Here is a 19704-nt window from a genome sequence, read left to right on the forward strand (position 1 = left end):
GCTACTGCATTAAATATCTGTTGTGTGGCTCCAGAGAGAAAGACGGGAGCGACTCCTTCGGGGACTACCGATCCTTTGCTCTCACTTTCCTCCATTTTGTAATTTAGTTACTATGGCAACCCTTTAAAAAGGACCCCGACCCCGCGGGAGGGCCCGAGGAAAATATTAGAATTTATCATTACGTCATGCTTAGATCTATAAATAGACTTGCTCCGTAGAATACGACAGTGCATGATGTGCAAAAGTGCATAACGCTTATTCAGCAGTCTTTTCAAAACATGCTAAGCAGTGATGACGTGTATACAGACTGCAAACTTTATATTATAAAATGAGGGAGCTTACATTACCACTTCATATTCAATTAAAATCAAGATTTTTGAGAGCAAAGAAATAAAGAAGTTAAGAGCATTGGACTATGTCGTTGATAGTTAAAGCATCTCTGTATGGCAACTGGGGACGTCCAGAGCCACTTGAAACTAGAAGATTCTCAATTGATCAAGAAGTTGCGACAAGTTTTACTTACTTGACGCAAAAGCTGGCCCAGGTTTTTTCTAACCTTGAAGCTGACAAAATTATAGTTACTTATGCAGGTGAACATTTCCCATTAAATATTGATGGATGATTTTAATTTGATTGTATTCATAGATGCCGATGGAGATAAAGTAACTATAAGCACAGATGATGAACTCACTGAAGCTTTGTCTCAATTTGACGGAACAATCTTTCGTATTGCAATAAAGAGTAAGTTGATTTCAAATTATTATGCATATAAAATGAAAATAATTATTTTTGTTTTTTGTAGGAAAGAATGATCAACAAAATGCTGGTCAATGCAGGCCTCACCCAGGCTTTTGGAATAGGAGGGGACCAGCTCCAAATTTCTTTCAAGATGTTGTCAATTTTCTTCAACAACAACAACAACAGCAGCAGCAAAGTGCCCCACCTCCTGATCCTGAGAAGAAAGACGAGGGAAAGGAAGACCCTCCAAAAGAGAACAGTAGCCCATCGACTGATGAGCCAACCAAGAAAGATGGTGCAACAAACAAAAAAGGCCCTTACCATCCTGGGGTGATCTGCGATGGCTGCAGCTTCTCTATATATGGCAAACGTTTCAAATGCTGCATATGTCCCGACTATGATCTTTGCGAGGATTGTGAGGGAAAGGGACTTCATACCGACCACGGCATGTTCACAATTGATCGTCCAGCTTTCTGTGGAGGAGGAGCAGGAGGGTGGCCATTTTTCCGTCCCAATCCCAGTGGCTCTTGGGGTGGTCAAGGTCAATTAGGACCTTTTGATTTTAAGTTTTGGACCAATCCTGGTCGCTTTGGTGGGGGACCATTTGGAGGACCTTTTGGATTTGGATGCTGCCCAGGAGGCCCATCAACTGGTGGAGCTAATGGATGCTGTTCTCCTAAAAACACTGAGCAGCAAAAGGTAAAAAGTTAGAATATTCTTTATATTATTTTCTTTATTTTCTCATTTACAGCCTACTGAAGATATGGAGACATCAGCTACAAGTGCTGAGGACCAGCCTGGTCTTGAAAAAGTGGAAAAGAAAGAAGAAGAGGAGCAGTAAATTTGAGCCCTGTCTTTTGTGAACACTTTGCAACTTTAACCTTGTATAACATTTAACGATTGTGTTTCATTTTATCCAAAATAATTATTTCAAATTTACTATTTTTGAGCCACGTGTTTCCACGTGTATGGCTAACTGGAGGCGGGGCTTTAAAACAGGGCGTGGTTTTAATAAAATGGTGGGAAATTTCAAACTCTTTCTCTCTCTAGAGACAATTGGGACGAGATTGGAGCTATACTACTAGCTGGTTTGAAGTATGAATTCTTTACGATTAATTTAATAGTAAAAACTGTGTAAAAGTTGAATAACCACAGTCAGTTACGTACCTCTTCTCTCCACTCCATGCTCTTTTTCTCTCTTAAATTAATCATCCTGTAGAGCTTCATTTAAAAAGCCAGTGGAACAGGCATACCTCTCACAAGACGGCACATTAAGGAGCAATGACTGAACTTTGACCTCTAATTTGACACTTGACAGTTGACGAAGTTGCAATTAATGGAATAATCGAAACGAAGGTTAGAATGTATTTGTAGTTTTATTTTTTGACTTACTCTACATTGCACACATGCACTGCCATATATCACAGTTGACAGTTCCATGTCAAGCCATAATTATTACCTTAAAGTATGGGCATAGTATGAATTACTGCATCAATGAGATTACCAGTCATTCATTGTGATTGATATGTTGTATATGTGCTACTCTTGGTGTTACGGATCTCTTAATTACTAGTTTATATTGTATTTTAATTAAACGCTGTATGAGCAAGAGAAGATAATTAATAGATAATAGTAGGATAATAATAGTAGATAGATAATAGTAGATAACCGCTGTGTATTGAATATCATAATACAGTGTATAGCTGTCATTTTAGACGAATTAAACTAAAGAGACTGGAGAGCAAATATTTGAACAAATGAAACTTGAACATGCTGAATAGTAAATGGCCAAATTAAAAAGCCACTATTATAGTAATGTTTCAAGATGACACACTAATACACATACATGTATACATACACTGATATACATATACATGGGCATATTTAGGAAGAACAGTGTTTAATCATTGCTGAAAATTTTCATCTCTGAAAATTTGAGGCTGCTGCGTTCATTCTTCCAAAAATACCAAACGATTCCTCGATTATATGAACCTGGAGTGTTAGTATAATGACCGTTAAGATTGGAATAATAGCATTGATTATACCACCAGGCACCAGTGACTCTTTTAGCACAATTATCACTTGCATAGTCATTATCGTTATCTGCTGTACTAAATCTCCTTCCATCATGAGTATACAGACTATCCCCAGCAGTACCAGAGTATCCTCCTACTGTTAGTATATATTCAGTACTACTATTACCAACCTTGAATGTAGAGTAGTTGGCAAAACTTGTGTTCCCCTCAAAGTCTCCCAGGTCCACTCTTAGTGTGTTTGAGCCTTCTTTAGTAAGACGATGAATCTTGCTCAATCCTAGCCAAAACTCACCAGTAAGGTCACCAAATCCATCCTCATAGTCTGTCCAGTTCCTATAGAAATCAACAGATCCATCTTGTCTCCTCTGAAATACAGTCCATCCACCACCATCAGTCTCCATATCACAGTATACCTTGTGATGCAATAGTAAATGGTAAGATACTTTTAACTAACTTCAAATGGAGTCCCTCCATCAGGATTAACAGTATAAATGCCACTTAGATCAAAGCCATGCTCAAGCCATCTCTTGCAGTCTATAACATCTACAATAAGAACAAAATATTGACTGTGTACATGTGTATCCTTGTATTACATACTGCAATACCTGATGGGCATCTCTTTGGTTGTTCTTCAGGACATAGAATATATACATTATTGTCAGACTCTCTCACTGTAACAGATTCTTCTAAGTTGCTAATAACACAGCACACTCTGAAGTATGGTGGTGGTCCACCAAGCTCTTGACATGATCCAGTACAGTCAGTAGACATACAGTAAGATCCTTTTGCAGGAACTGTTAGTAACAGCACTGACAGTAAGTAGAGCAATAAACAATGATCCATTGTGTGCTTGTAGCTATAGTTTATTCAAGTGGCTATTGACTCGACTTTTGGCAATGAATTCAGTTTAGTTGAGTGAAGCCCACTAAAGGCCACGCTATACAAGTAATTCTATTGCTTCTATCTGCATGGGGTTATCTTGAGTTGTAAGCAATTTGTTACCTGGAATAGAACAGGCACCTTATTTCCTGACTGATCAATTATGTACTGTATAGTGGGAAATTTTTGAAGGAAGTAAATTTGGCAAATTTGGCATTTTGATAGCCATTTGCCAAAATAAAAATCTGCCATTTTGAGCTATTATATGCATGCTCAATGGCACGTGGACACAAATTCGCTAAATTTAAAATTTCCCATTATATGATAGTCTTCTATAAACTGAGTCAAATTCAGCTAGCACTTGTCCTTGCATCAAACTGACATGAAACTACATATGCATCCTTTGTGCTCAGATACTGTTAGCACTCTTGTTTAAGGAGGAAAGAAGAGAAGAGAAAGAATTAAGTAAGTGGTGAATTCAAGGAGGATGCAATACTTTATAGAAAAGTACATGTACATTTAGATTGCCATTGTGCATGTACATGTACATTGTACATGCATGCATAAATAGCAGCCACAAGACAATTCTCCGTATCTCCCTCTTCCTCCATCCTCTCTAGCCTCCTCTTCTAACAATGCCCATGCTATTGAAAGCATTTGGGTCGTGCAGCTAGAACATCTACAAGAGATAGGTAATCACACAAGCACAGAGACTTTTATATGGACTAACATTCAAAAAAGGAGCTAAGGATACTGACAAAGCCCATCCTGAGACCATCTAAGGTGTTTTAAAGCAGGAGAAGTTGGCTAGATGTCACATAGGACCTTCTGCTGAGGAGACAGATGCCATGTTGAAAGTGTGTGGAGTTGAAGTGAGTTTAGCATATTATTCTAATCTTATGATAGTGTTGATTGAAACTGTGATAAAACATTCATTTAGTAGTTGACTAACAATGTATTTACTCTCTACTTCTTATGATAACAAAGGGATAATAATCATTATAATATATAATTATGTGCAAATCTCAAGTTGTTATAATCAGTATAAGGGCTTATGGTTCTGTGATCTTTCTCTCTCTTCTTCTCTTCATAATGACTGAGAGTGCTCCTTTATTAAACTCATCATCAGGCACTAGTAGAAGGAGATGTTCCTCTTGCCCTTCCTCTTATCGTTTCCAGTTCATACACTCTAAGGGAGCACTACTGGTACTATTCTGGGATCTAATGGTTTGCATTAGTCAGAATATAGTTATGAATGTTGCATTAGCCTCTGTTACCTTTGGAAATTATTATTTTTTAATAAAATTGCTAGTTGCTTTTGTTTCCTTTTTTGCTGGTTATTTTGGAGATTTCTTAGTGAGCAGATATAAAGTTGTTATGGTTGGATCTTGTATTGCATTTATTTTGTTAATTCCCTTTTTAATTATCTTCATGCTTCTTCCATCATATGCATACACATGCCTATTGTTGGTGTCAGCTACAATATCTTTGATTGCTATTACCATTGTACGTGCTATGCTTTTACCATTCAATATTGATCAGCTCATTGGATCATCAAGTGATGAACTAACTGCTGTACTACACTGGCATAATTTTGGACCAATGATTGTTTTTGCTATTTCTCTATTTCATATAGAAATTATATATGTAGTGTTAGTTGGCATTGTCTGTGTTGCTGCAGTACTAGTCAGTCATAATCTTTTCAGTCATTATCTTGAGACTACTCCTGTCAATACAATTAATCCAGTCAAACTGATAGTTAGAGTATTGTGTTATGCCAGGAAGCACAAGTATCCTGAGAATCGTAGTGCTCTGACCTACTGGGAGGAAGAGGCTCCTTCAAGACTAGATCTGGGTAAGGATAAATATGGTGGACCATTCACAGAGGAAGAGGTAGAAGATGTAAAGACTGTTCTTAGATTAATACCACTAGTGATTATCTGTACTCTGGCATCAGGATTTAATACTGAAAATACTAAAGGACTAAGGACTGAAGTTTATGGGTGCAATTATCCACTTAATCTCAATATATCACTTGTTACATCATATATCTTCATCATTTTCCTCCATCAGTTTCTCATATATCCATGCTTTCATAAATACATTCCTAGTATGCTAAAAAGAATAGGAATTGGTCTGGCACTAATAGTTCTTCTTAATATTCTTTACACTGGTCTAGCTGTCATTGGTCATTATCCTTTTGGACAAATGTTTCGTTGTCTTACTGCTTATGATAGCAATATATCCACTCTTCACCATAAATGGGTTATCTTCCGTAAAATTATTGAAGCAGTTATTTGGTATATATTTAATGTTGTACTGGTTGAATTTATACTTGCTCAATGCCCTAAATCAATGAGAGGAAGTATAATAGGATTGTGGTTCTGCCTCTGGTATTTGAGAAACCACATTCACTTTATTTTATTTCTTCCATTTCTTTATTACATTGGTCCAAAGTTTTCATTGGGTCGTGGCTTTTATTATCTTTTTGCAAGATCCACTATTGTTTCATTATGTCTTATTCTTTTCACGTTTCTCGCTAAAAGATACAAGTTACGAGTGAGAGAGGTTGAAATTAACATTCATGAAATTGCTGAGAACCACACCATTAACAATATTGAACGAGAAGAAGAATGGAGGAATGCAATAGATACCTTAAGTCAGTCAACTGATATAATAATATCAGAATATTGAGAAGCAATCCCATTAATCAACTTTGCTTGATACTCTTTTAGTAATTTTTGTAGTTGGTTTCTTTCATTAACAATTAAGTAAAAATGTCCCATTTAATATAATTCAATCGTTACTTTTTATCCTCCATTACCGATGTCATCCTTTATAATTATTTATATATATTTTTATTCCACATTTATTTGGAAAAAATTGTATGTGTGCTTTCCTACCTAGTATTAATAATATTTTAATACTACTAATAGAGGCTGTAAAAATGGCTGTAGCTCAAAAAGTTTCAGTCAAAATCAGCTCAAACATTGATATGTATCATAAAATATAATAAAAATTGGGTGTAATTTTGGAGCCATTTTTTAATCCATGGGCTGTAGTACAGAGTATTTCTAGAAAATTGGTTCTTTTTTAAAATGGCTATACTGATAACTTGAAAGCTTTTAGTCGGAATCTAGTTAAATTTTTTCATGTACACATGTACTTATGTATGTTAGCATAAGGACATTAATATGCATCGGAAAATGTATTAAAAATTTAAAGTCATTTTGGAAAAAATGCATAGGCTATAGTCAATGTTGGCCATAAATACAAAGATTTATGGCAGATTCATAATAAATTAATTTCATTATTATAGTAATTTATTACAAGCACTATAGTAGCTTTATGAATAGAGGATAGTGGAAGCCATCTTAAATGCTGCATTCACTAGTTCAACTTGCAAAAATGCCCGGTAGAATTACATTTGCTACTCCTCATATGCATAATGAATATCAAAATGTGTACGTGCAAAAATGTGCAGCTCACATTTGTGGTAGTTCAGAAACCATAAACTGCTTGTACATGTAAGGTAATGGCATGATAACTCACTAATTAAAGGTATTTACAATATTTACATTCTTTATTGCTCGTCAGTTCATTACAATGAAAGATGATAGCTATACCCAGTCACTAACTAAAGATTGTAGACTCGTAGTGATGCATATTATATAGCCACTCTTCAAAAAGTTTAGAAAAACATGTATAATTATTATTCATGCATACATGTAGTACAGTGGTAGTGGCAAAATTTGTTACATTTTCTTATTGTAGGTGTACCTCTTATAGTTAGAAATGTTTGTTAATCATACCTTAGTCAAGTTTGTGACAGCTAGTCTCATCATTGCACTGTTTATCATTACCATGAAAAGACTTGTAAGCATAAACTACATAGACTTCTACCTTCTCTTTCCTCTCTCTCTCCCTCATTACGCTCATACTGGCTACTCATCTGGTTCCAAGCCCACAAATGAAAAGTTACAATACAATTGTACATGTTTGTATTAGGTGGGTGGCTATTGTTATGCATGTACCAATACTGTACTACTTTTGAGTCCTATAGCTCCATTCATACCTGATTGAGGCTAACTGCTTAATACATGAGAAATTATTCCTTGATAATGTTGATTGGTGTATATAATATAAGTACATGCATATGTTATTATTTTTATTTTTCTGTTTTTAAGGAGTGTTGTATGTTCTTACTACCCCTTAGCTACAGTGCATACACATTCATTATGTACATGTACATGCAGTAGTACAAAAAGTAATTGTAGTGTAAAATGATGATAGGTTATGGTATGATGATTTGATTTACAGGAAGTTAGACTTAATTTACAATGTTTGCATTCCTTCTACCATTTGTTTACGTGTATATACGTAAAATGTTTTCATGTTCACCTGCCATTATGCCGGCAATGATGATTTTATGTCTTTATTGTAGTATACTTTGTACTAAGACAAAGCTGTTTTTCCATTACATATACATGTATCTCACCCTTCTTTTACTTATTAAAGATTATGAAAACAATAACAGTTCTATAATGATATAAAGTAATGTGTGTGGTATTGAAAGTTGTTCATCAATTCATTCTCATGCATGCATCTCTTAAGGACAAAATTAATTTTATTACATGTACAATAATGTAGCTATTTTTACTGACGAAAAAATCAAGAACTTATGTAAAGTTTTTGCAAGGAGCTGGCAAATCATCTTCTGTGCGCTTTAAAGCCTCACATATTATTGCCAGCATCTGATCTTTACAAGTAAAGCAGACAGAGCAAGTAGTATCTATAAAACAATACAAGTTATTGCCAAAGGCAGTTGCTACATGATATAGTGCAAAGTCATACTTGATGTCATATCGCTGAGTGGAAATATGTATGTCCCTGGTGTATCACTATTAAGCGTCATGTTTGGAGCATTTATAACATTTCTTCCAAAGGGAAATAGAGAAAGATTGAATCTATTAGTCATACCATTGATATTAGAAGTTATTCCAGTTGTAGCTATTGGAATGTGCACATCAACAAAAAGAGCAATCCCAAATGTGATGTTTCCATTAGTAACAATTACTAACTGGAAATTACTACCCTAGAAATAATAAAGTGAGTAAGAATCTAGCTGGCTACATGTCTAAAATAAATGCGTATTTGACTAAATCAATAATAAGAATATACTAACTTCTTGTATTGTACTCTTTTTGAAATTAATCCAAGTACTGATTAATAGTTGTGTTGGAGGAGAGGCACTGCAGAAAGTATAAGGGAATGCTTTATTAATCTGGTCCATAGCTCTTTTAATCAGGACTGGGTCACTAGTAGTCCTACCATAGAACACATTGTTGGCATTAGAGCCAGCTGCTCCAATGAAAGCAAGATACACATAGAGGAAATTATCACTGTCATCATTTTTAATTTGCAAATAACCCGTACGAACCTATACAAAAAATTGTATTACTTTAAATAAGCAAAGTAGCTCCTTCATCATAAAAGTAATAGGTGATGGTTGCACTATTGAATGTACATGTATTCTAATTCATGCCTAATTTATGAAAATATGTGTATCTTATTTTGTGTACTAACAACATAGCTTGCTGCTGCAATTTGATGAGGGCCAAATTCAACTAAATTATCAATAGGAGACACTAAAGATATAGTCAGAGGACTAGCTCCAGTTTCTGTGGCATCCCCATTGTCTGTACCAAAAGGATATAAATCACCTAATGACAGAGCATTGATAGGGCATACACTCAGTATAACCTGCAAAGATAGTAGCATACATTATGAATATGTACATGTATCTTACTATTAATATAACTGGTATCAGTCCTCCCATGGGCAGTTTCCTTTGATTTCTCCCGATAATAAATGAATATAGCTCCAACTCTTCTACCACTTTTGTGTCAGCATAGAAGCCAAAAAAGTAATGCATACAGAAACCTTGCAGTGAAGCACCTGATGTTGACTCACTATAGAGCCACTTTACCATATGCAGTTACAATCAGTTCAACTCTTTTATACTCTTCCATTCAATAGTATAAAAACCAAAAATCCATGCATATAGATGCACTCATCACAAGTCACAAAGAGATACAATGTAGAAGGAGCAACAACTGAATTAAACAGAATGGGCTATACATGGTGACTCATTTTACTAGTGGCCATAACTTCATTTCCCTCTCTCTCTCTTATGCTCTCTTTTGTTTCATTTTTTCCTCCTCATTCTTTGTCTCCTTTTATCATCTTTTCTTTTTCATCCAGACAGCAGACATTATTGGTAAATCTCCTGTGCGTGGACTGTGGTGTAAGGAAGCCAGTACCACCTGTCATATAAATACAATGAAAGGCTATTCTGAGTTTAGTGTAAGTAATCAAAGTATATATGCACATTAATAAGATTGCTGGTTAATAAATATACATGTACATGATTACCATTGGATCACAATGTGTGGGTTAGTAGCTACATGTACATACCATAAGCCTCAAGGCAGGAATGACTCCACCTGTGTGAGGAGATAAGTATTGAGGGCATAATGATTATTTCACATAAAATGTTTATCAAATTACTTAATATTTGCTTGTGTGTCTGGCAGCAGTACCACTTTTTTCTTTTATGTAACATTAACAGTTCTAGTAACATGACGTGATTATAAGATAAATGGCAGAGATCCTGGCCTCTCAGATGGTTGATGGTTTTAAAAAGGGCCATTTTTACTTATCATGCATGCGCACATGTAGAAAAATGATTACTTTTAAAATTTAACCTAACCTTGAAATTCACAAAAATACTGTATAGCAGGTTATTTTTGTTGTTTTGTCCCTTTTGGGTCACATGTACTAGTACGCACTATGTTTGTATGAAGGAATTACTTGTACGAGTACAAGCAGTTTAGTGTTACTAATGGTTGTTATTGTTAGTCTATTGTAAAGTAATGTAACCACTATTGACTTAGGAACACTATGGGCTATTGACCTATTGTGCTTTATTGTAGAGGATTGTGGTCAGTGTTCACTAGCTTCCTTTAGTAATACTACAGTGGAACATTTTAAGGGAATATCAGAACAATCTATTGTCTCACTTGCCTCATTCTTTTTTGTATTGATTTTCTATTTCCATTCTTGTTTAGCTGTGGACTTCTTTATTTATTTATAATCCATTTCCTGCTTACCATCTGCTACTTTCTTTTTCTTTGCTTTATGGACACAATTGTTTTTCTTCTTTTTTGAAATGGCAAAGAAACCATCGTCGTCGTTGTCATCTTCTGGTCTCCTCAAACTGGATCTCACCTGTCCTGTGTGTCTTGACCACTATACCAACCCTAAGATCCTACCCTGCCATCACTCATTCTGTCAGCACTGTCTGGAGGGATTACCTCTGGATAAGAAAAATGAGACCTATTACCTCTCTTGTCCCACTTGTCGTCATCGCACAGAGCTACCAGAAGAAGGAGCAGGAGCCTTTCCAGCAATTACTTTCAGCATCCTCAAAGAAATATTATGCAATCTAGTGACAGACACATCATTCTTGCCTAATCCTGAAGAGGCCACATGTAGTGATCATGGAAAGCCTTTGGAACTATTTTGTGGAAGATGTAATATAGTAATATGTGTTAACTGTTTATATCATGAACACAGACATCATGCAAGTAGATGTGAATTAATCACTGACTGTTATACTAAACAGTGTGAAGAGTTAAGAAAGTGTCTACCTCCACTTGAAAAAAAGAAGGAATCACTCAAGAAGGTCATGTCTGCTCTATCAGAGAGAGAGGGTGAGATCAGGAAGAGAGGAGAAGGAGTCTTAGAAGAAATACATGAAATGGTAGAGGAAATGATAAGTGTTCTTCGTCAGTCAGAGAAAAAACTCATTGAGCAGGCAAAAAGGGTCACTGATGCTAAACTAAAGGTGCTGTCAGAGCAAATGAAATCAGCAGAAAAATGCTTGAGTCATCTGGAGAAAGTTAAGGATTGTGTAGAACAGAGTCTGAAGACAGGCAGTCCTCAACAAGTTCTGATGTCTAAGAAACAGATGATGGAGTGTATGAGAAAAGTTACTGCACACAATTTGGAGAAGTTACATCCAAAGGAAAGGGCTGACTTTGTATTGAGTAAAGATATCAAATCACTTCATCACATTGGAGATATTGTGACCTACTCATCTACTGCACTACAGCAGTGTAGAGTGAAGAAAGTTAGTTGCTTTGAGCGTCTACCAAAAGAGAAGAAAGTATCATTTTCAATATCAATAGAGGCACCAGATTCATCTCTTTTGTTTGTTCCCCTCCTTTCTCTCAGCTGTAGTCTAATACTACCAGTTGATAAAGGTAATCAACCCATTCACACTACAGTCACTACCACCAGCACTGATCCTGGAGTGTATAGGATACAGTGTAACCCTTCAACAAGTGGTACTCATACAGTAACAGCACAAGTATATGATGTACAACTTGAAGATACCTCACTAGCCATCCCATTGAATCCTTACCTTCATAGCATCACTCCTGCATACACTATAACTGAGCTTTTCAGTCCTTATGGAGTTGCTGTACATGTAAGTGATGATAATGATGTTGCTATAATAACTGAGTTTACTGTGCACTGCATAACAATACTGGATAAAGAAGGAAAGAGAGTGAAATCATTAGGAGGGGTAGGAGGAAGTGGTAATGTCAAGTTTTCGTTTCCTCGTGGTATAGCCATTACTCCAGATAAATTCATTCTTGTATCCGACAATCACAGGATCCAGAAAATAAGCATGGATGGATATCGCATAGCGTCAGTTGGTGAGGAGGGAAGTGGACCATTACAATTCAAAGATCCTGGCTTTATAGCCATTTCACCTGTAACAGGAAAGGTTTATATTGCTGATGTGGGTAATCATCGTATACAAGTCCTGAATCCTGATCTATCTTTCTCTCACTCATTTGGTAGTGAAGGATCAGCTGATGGACAGTTTAAATACCCACGGGATGTCGCTTTTGACAATCAAGGATTAGTATATGTTGCTGATACCGAAAATCATCGCATTCAAAAGTTCTCTCCATATGGAAGTTTTGTGGATCAGTTTGGCAGTAAAGGATCTGAGCTTACTCATCCAGTATGTATTACAGTAGATACTGCTCCTACTGGTCTTGTGTATGTTAGTGAAGAGAGCAATCACCGTGTTTCAGTTTTTACTAGTGATGGTGTGTTTATTACTAGTTTTGGCAAGGAAGGTAGTAATATTAATCAGTTTAATAGTCCTCATGGGTTAATGGTTGATAAAGATGGGTTTTTGTATGTTTGTGATTCTCTTAATGGCCGACTTGTTGTTTATTAATTAAAATAATAATTTTACAAAATAAAAGTGTATAGTGTTAGCTAATAAAACGCAGTGCATAATAATAGGTCAAATGCTCCAGTGTGAAGTGTTTATCATTACATTATTGTTTCTAAATTTATGCATAATAATTAAAGTAATACGTCTATTTATTACTTGTGTATTATTTAAACTCCATTATTGGTAGTGGCTTGTGTGGTTGTTCTTTTCTGTGTCTATCAGTCAATGTCTTTTTTTGATCTTGAAGAGTATTTGCTAGGAGACTAGTGTATTCAAACTGGATGTATTCAAGTGATGGATGGATGAGCAGAGTTTCATATAATTGTTGTACTAGTTCTATCCAGTTAGGTTGCGATAACTCATTATTAATATATCCACACTCTATTCTCAGTAGTCTGATGGTTGTATGTGACTGTAGCATGTTGATAGCAGGTAGTACCTGCTCATAAAACAATGTTGTTGGCATACCGTGTGACTGATTGGGTGTTAATTTCACTTCAAGTTCTTTGAGATTGCTCTTTTGTGAGGCAACATTAATAAATCCTCTTATTTCTTTATTCAGTGGAATATACACACTCAACTGCTGTAGACTGGTATTATGTCTGAGACCAGTTGTTAAGAAGGACAGGAATGAGCTTGGAATATCATTTTCCCAGTCATTAATTTGAAGGTATTTTAGTGTTTGGTTTTGTGTTAGCATGTTTTGCAGACTAGTGCCCATACTGTTGGTATATACTTTCTTCTTCTTTATTTTCACACTCAGAGCGTTAAGTGTAATATTGGCTTGTAGGATAGTAAAGAGTTCAATAGCACTCTCAGCTGTGTCTAGTGGTAAAGTAAGTGTATGTAAACTGGGATGAGAGAGAAATAGAAGATGTGGTGGGTATAGATTATGTCGTAGTGTCAAACTGTGTGATCTTTTGATATGTGGAAGGAATGATGTCAGGAGTTTATTGCAACTCCTCCATCTTCCTATGTCTAGAGCAGTCAGCGGTGTGTTTATCTCTACTATGCTCAGTGATGATGATAGGATTTTATCAGATATGTTTAATGAAAGAGCTTGTAATGTGTTGTTATCCTTTAGTAACTGCTCTAGTACTCCATCAGGTAGAGGAAGAGGAGGAACAAAAATATCAACATTAAGTATTAATGATGTTATTGTTTTATTTCTTGTTACTCCTCTAATGATGCTGATGATGGTACTTGTTATTCCTTTCCTTCCTATATACTCAATTTTCATTTCTTGTAGTGTTGAATTCATCTCTATACTTTTCTCAAGTTCAGTGCACTTTGTATGGTTGTCAATTGTAGGTGTAGTAGGGCGATCCATTATTAAATGCAGTATCTTCAATTGAGGAAGACTTATAAACTGTAACAATACAAGACAAGAAATGTACTGGCCATAAAATAGTTTACAGTAGCATTCTTGAATTTTGCGTAAAAGTGATGGTTGCAATAATTTGTGTAATAATTCATCAGTAGGCTTATCAAGCTCTACCTCCAGTCTTTTACACTGGGCCTGTTTTGAGTTATTGGTTAATCCAGTAGTGAAAACTGATAGTTTCTGGTTATTTATATCCCCCAAGTCCAAGTGATTCCATGTTGTCCTGGAATTGTTCATGAAATAACTGAGACACAACCAGTCAAACAATGATAATGATACTCTATATAGACACAATGAGTGGTTGTTGATGGATTGTGCTAGTACTTGACATAATGTTGTGTTCTGTGATTCATATAAGAGTTGAATAAGAAGAATGGGAACATTTGCAAAATCATCAGAATTGATGTGTTCAAGTTCTCGTTCAGGATTTTGATAAAAGTAAGAAAGATGACAGGTCTCAAATCCAAATAATGGTTTTCTTTTACACTGTAAATCAAGATGCTGTTTATTAAAATACTTTTGATAGCTCTTGTGTTCAAGGTGAGTTAGACCTGCCACAAATCTCAAACACATTTGAAAGTGATCATCATCAAAGTGTTCCTTAAACACTTCCTCTGTCTTCTTCTCATGCTTAGCTATCCACCATGCAGCTAGAAATTCCTGTATACTCAAGTGAAGGAACTGATACTTCTCCTCATCATATTCTGTGAATCTTGTCATTAATCCAAGATAGCCTTCCTCGACTGCCTCACTCAGTGACTGTAGTTGATGTGAAGAGAATGTCATTCTTGTATTAGCCAGGTTAGTATAAGCTAATTGACACATTTCTTGTAAAGGTTTAGCTAATTGTGATGGTAACGAAGAAAGACTATTTGAAGTATATGGGTTAATGTCATGTCTTTTAACATGTCTTCTGATAGTTTGTAGGATAAAGTTCTCATACAGTTGAGTGAGTGTTGTTGGTAAGTGCCCTCCTTTCTTACAATAAACTAAAATGACCATAGAACAGACTAGTGGTACATAACACAATGATTGGACATCATTTCGTACTTTAAGATCGTTAATGAGTTTCATTGCTAGTTGTGAGTCTTTATCTGTTGGTAATTTAACTTCTTTATCATCATTATCACTGTCACTATCACCATCATCATCTTCAATATAGTAATCAATAAGTTCTTGTGATAGTTTAGCATCTTTTTGAAGTGTTTGTATAATTACTGTTGGTATTTCTTCTTCTGCAAACCCTATGACCTGAATGTGTCTACTGAGATTAGACATCTCTAAAAGTGAAGAAGATGCGTAGCTACGAGAGGTAACAATTACTGAACATTTGTCTAACTCCTTTCTATGAATGATACTAGCAACTAATGAAGACTGTTTGAGTGTTTCACATAGTTCATCCCAACCATCAAAGATTATCAGTAATCCTTCTCCATCTGTATTTGAAAACCAATCAACTACTTTTGAAATTTTAGAACTTTTATACTCAAATAGGTCAGCTAGTGTAGTAGCTGTAGCTATCTTGCTATTCCTTAAAGGACAGTAAAGTACCAAGTCTAATGGGTGTGCAAGCATTCCATTAGACCACATATTCAACAGTTTGCGACAAAGAGTTGTCTTGCCAATACCAGGAGGGCCATCTATTACTACTCTGAGAGACAGAAAAGTACTATCTTTGAGTTGGAGGACATTTTTAACATTTATTTCCTTGTTTTCAGTTAGTTTTGATACTTTGTCAACTTGTCCTCTTAGCAAATGCCAAGCTGATTTTGCTTGTGTGCTGGAGTCTTGTTTTTCTACCAGTGTTAATCTTCCAAAAAAATCTTTCCCAATTCTTGGTGGCCAGTCTGTAGTAACTATAGGTTGGTGTTTGTAGTGTTTTCTCATATTGTCAGCATATCCTTGAACATCGTCAGGTAGTAAATTAATAGATGTGACATTATCAGGTATAGACTGACCTATGATGTATTGAGAAGACTATTATTGATCACTGATAATGTACATACACATGCACACAGTCACGCACACACTCACCTAACTGGTATAATATAGAAGTAGCAATATCTGTTAGTGTACGATGTTGTTGGTTTATTAATACATGACATATATCAATAAGATACTGCTTTGGATTAAGAGAGGCTTCCAACTGTTCCTCTAGTACATGCACGAGGTTGCTAGCTTTTGTATTGTCAGCTAATCCTAGTATAAGCATATCCTCTTTAGTTTGTTGTGGTATCAGATCTTGAGCATACAGTGCATGAGCTACATTGCAGAGATTCACACTAATGACTTTAACTAATTTACACGAATGACTCTTTAATATATCCTTCAGATTACCTGCAATATTAGTTAATAAGTGTAATTTTGTACTCAAGTGTATGTTTACTTGATATAGTGTCTGTATTACTATGAGTGGATGTATTTCCTTCTGTTGTTGAATCTTTTTCTTGAGTAGGTTCTGTCATCTTGTCTACAGTTATTAGTGTTGATGAGTGATTTAAATGTACCATATTATGGGTAATTTTGGAGGGGATAAATTTTGGATAATTTGACGTTTTAATAGCATTATTTTGCCAAATTAAAACACATCATTTTGAACCATTATGTGCATGCTCGATAGCATATGGCCACAAATTTGCCAAATTAAAACCGGCCAATCACCAAAGTTTTAGCAATTTGCCAAAATTCTTTTCTCCAAAAATTACCCACTATACAGTATGTTTACCTGATATAATACTAGTATACTGAACTAGTTCCTTTATTACAGAAACTGATGATGATGCTGTAGGTACTACCGGTGTACTAGTAGTCATAGCATTTTCATTATCTGTGGCATAGAATTAATTATAATGAGTGGTCTAATTATATTTAAAATAATTAAAATTAGTGAATAATGACATAGTAATGATTTATTATAATGATAATACCTGAGTTACTAGGCAATGGTACTGTAGTATCAATATTGATTGTGATATCTTCAGGTAGAGGTGTTGTTTTCTGGGAGAGTGTTTGAAGCGGAACATTGTTATGTTGTTTTAGAGAAAATATTTTTTTTATTTGTATACAGAAACTTTGTGAAAACTTGATGGTTCTGATGCAAGCCCAATTCCAAATTCTAAGAATTTTTCCTATTACAAATTCATTCAAAAGTTTTGTTACTATATTAATTATTATACATACCTTTTAAAGGACCGGGATTGCATTCAACGTCTCCTGATAAGAAGAGGAGCATATGTAGACAATTAATTTGATAGAGCTGATTGTAAATTAGGTTAGAACTCCTGCCTCCATGTAAGACTACTGACTGGAGGTAATTTGTATCAGTAACAGTAACACAAGTAGATCCAGTACTTTGTACGTGATAGCATATGTAAGTGTGAAGTTGTTTACTTGTTAGAGGAATCATGAAGATGTGTATCGATAAAGAGAGAGTGAGAAAGAAGAGAAGGAGGAAAGGAAAAAAGGACAGAGTTTTTGATGGTTTAGACATCTTCTCTTCTGGTACAGAAGATCTACTGCCTGACTTGCTGTCTACTACAGCTTTTTTGAATGAGTGAGAGCGGCTACCATTAACTGGTCTACTGAAACAATAGTTCCACAGTCCAATATTTTTTCGCCATTGAGACACATCAATCATCTTGTACTATAGCAATTAATGAGAGGATTAGGTAATTAGTGAGCCAATCAGTATGCACACTCTTAGCTACACAATCAGGAAAGTAGGACTACTTTTCTACAACACTAGCCAGGGTAGAAGCTTAGACTATAGGTAGAATGATGGGTTTATCTGTTTACAATAACACTGCATGAATATCATTAGTGTCACTATATCTTTTGATGTTAATCTATGTGATGTGCATGTGTGTGGCATGTGGTAGCTTTATCATTTTCCACAAAACATTCAGGTTGAAATGCAAAACAAGATTATATTTTAAAACAAAAACATATTTTAAATGAAAAAGCAGGAAGCATAGTTGTTTGTTTTTTTTAAGTTTGACGTTAGATAACTTAATCATAAATCCTAGATTCTTTGTATATGATTAACACTAGATGCCTAAAGGTGATTTTTGAGCCATTTTTTGGAAAAAGCATGGGCTATATCATGTACTCTTGGCTATATGGTACAGGATATTTGAAGTGGCCATAACTTTAAAATATTTTTAGTTGAAATGAGCTCAAACTTTATGCATACCATAACTATGTATTGAAAAATGTAATAAAATTTGAGGGTAATTTTGGAACCATTTTTTGGACAGAGCATAGGCTATAGTACAGGGTACTTTTCAAAAAATTGGCGAATTTTTTAAAATGGCTATGACCAAGAGTAGTATAACTCCAAAATTTTAGTTGGAATCAGCTCAAACTAACATGTAAGAAAATATAATGAAAATTGGGGTGATTTTTTAGCCATTTTTGGAAAAATTGGCATTGGGTTAGGGCCTAATGGCTTTTGCAGACTGAGTAATACAACGGTTTATAAATCATGTAGCACTCATTTTAGTATTTATAATTTATAGTGTAGTTCCACATGCAATGAAGCTATCATAACTTCCTTTAGTCACAAGACCTTTGAATACTATACTTAATATAATACCCAGTCTAAGTTAGCCTGAGATAAGGCTTGATTTAAGACCAATGATTTAGCCAAACTCCAGAGTTTACTGTTAATTTAGTAAACATCAGTGTGGAAACAGAACTCTTGTATCATCCTAAACAGTGATAAACACGAGTAGACCGTGGCAAACAATGATAAACAGTGATAAACATAAGTAGACAGTGGCAAACAATGATAAACAGTGATAAACATAAGTAGACAGTGGCAAACAATGATAAACAGTGATAAACATAAGTAGACAGTGGCAAACAATGATAAACAGTGATAAACATAAGTAGACAGTGGTAAACAATGATAAACAGTGATAAACATAAGTAGACAGTGGCAAACAATGATAAACAGTGATAAACATGAGTAGACAGTGGTAAACAATGATAAACAGTGATAAACATAAATAGACAGTGGTAAACAATGCCAAACAGTGATGAACATAGGTAAGCAATCATAAACATAAGTAGACAGGGGTAAACAATGATAAACATAAGCAAACAGTTGTAAACAATGATAAACATAAGTAAACAGTGGCAAATAATGATAAATATAAGTAAGCCTAGGCAAACAATGATAAACTGTGGTAAACAACGATAAACATAAGTAAACAAAGATAAACAGTGAAAAACATAACTAAATAAAAGTAAATTGTGAATACACAGTGGTAAACGAAGTTAAACAGTGATAAATGTGGGTAAATATTTATATACAGTGGTAAACATAAATAAACATACATAAA

General features: G+C 35.1%; 7 protein-coding genes across 7 annotated transcripts in view; 4 read left to right on the plus strand and 3 right to left on the minus strand.

Moving 5' to 3' along the window:
• The first annotated feature begins 386 nt into the window (after window positions 1-386).
• LOC100637508 (uncharacterized) lies at window positions 387-1677 on the plus strand. Its single transcript, XM_003386536.2, has 4 exons — window positions 387-590; window positions 646-741; window positions 803-1437; window positions 1490-1677. The coding sequence occupies exons 1-4, from the start codon at window positions 416-418 to the stop codon at window positions 1577-1579; spliced, it is 996 nt and encodes a 331-aa protein (XP_003386584.1). The 5' UTR covers window positions 387-415; the 3' UTR covers window positions 1580-1677.
• A 961-nt stretch (window positions 1678-2638) lies between these two features.
• LOC109581869 (ficolin-1-like) lies at window positions 2639-3617 on the minus strand. The gene is made up of 3 exons (XM_019996338.1): window positions 3380-3617; window positions 3229-3317; window positions 2639-3187 (listed from the first exon to the last, which is right to left on the minus strand). Exons 1-3 carry the CDS (start codon window positions 3615-3617, stop codon window positions 2639-2641), a joined length of 876 nt encoding a protein of 291 aa, XP_019851897.1.
• Window positions 3618-8215: 4598 nt separating this feature from the next.
• Window positions 8216-10131, minus strand: LOC100637633 (uncharacterized). Its single transcript, XM_019996373.1, has 5 exons — window positions 9463-10131; window positions 9240-9416; window positions 8839-9093; window positions 8508-8748; window positions 8216-8445 (listed from the first exon to the last, which is right to left on the minus strand). Exons 1-5 carry the CDS (start codon window positions 9643-9645, stop codon window positions 8333-8335), a joined length of 969 nt encoding a protein of 322 aa, XP_019851932.1. The 5' UTR covers window positions 9646-10131; the 3' UTR covers window positions 8216-8332.
• Window positions 10132-10722: 591 nt separating this feature from the next.
• LOC109581870 (tripartite motif-containing protein 3-like) lies at window positions 10723-11962 on the plus strand. The gene is made up of 2 exons (XM_019996339.1): window positions 10723-11695; window positions 11952-11962. Exons 1-2 carry the CDS (start codon window positions 10885-10887, stop codon window positions 11960-11962), a joined length of 822 nt encoding a protein of 273 aa, XP_019851898.1. The 5' UTR covers window positions 10723-10884.
• A 449-nt stretch (window positions 11963-12411) lies between these two features.
• On the plus strand, window positions 12412-12975 carry LOC105312737 (E3 ubiquitin-protein ligase TRIM71-like). The gene has a single exon (XM_011405610.1). The coding sequence runs from the start codon at window positions 12412-12414 to the stop codon at window positions 12973-12975; it is 564 nt and encodes a 187-aa protein (XP_011403912.1).
• Window positions 12976-13138: 163 nt separating this feature from the next.
• Window positions 13139-16127, minus strand: LOC109581871 (uncharacterized). Its single transcript, XM_019996340.1, has 2 exons — window positions 15359-16127; window positions 13139-13492 (listed from the first exon to the last, which is right to left on the minus strand). The coding sequence occupies exons 1-2, from the start codon at window positions 15947-15949 to the stop codon at window positions 13139-13141; spliced, it is 945 nt and encodes a 314-aa protein (XP_019851899.1). The 5' UTR covers window positions 15950-16127.
• Window positions 16128-16872: 745 nt separating this feature from the next.
• The window catches only part of LOC109581872 (E3 ubiquitin-protein ligase TRIM71-like), an 8314-nt gene continuing 5482 nt past the window's right edge, over window positions 16873-19704 (plus strand). The window contains exon 1 of the mRNA XM_019996341.1: window positions 16873-16876. Coding sequence (XP_019851900.1) covers window positions 16873-16876 — 4 coding nt within the window. The remainder of the gene's footprint in view (window positions 16877-19704) is intronic.

The sequence above is a fragment of the Amphimedon queenslandica genome, unplaced genomic scaffold, assembly GCF_000090795.2.
Source record: "Amphimedon queenslandica unplaced genomic scaffold, v1.1 AMPQUscaffold_13412, whole genome shotgun sequence".
In the NCBI taxonomy this organism is placed as follows: domain Eukaryota; kingdom Metazoa; phylum Porifera; class Demospongiae; order Haplosclerida; family Niphatidae; genus Amphimedon; species Amphimedon queenslandica.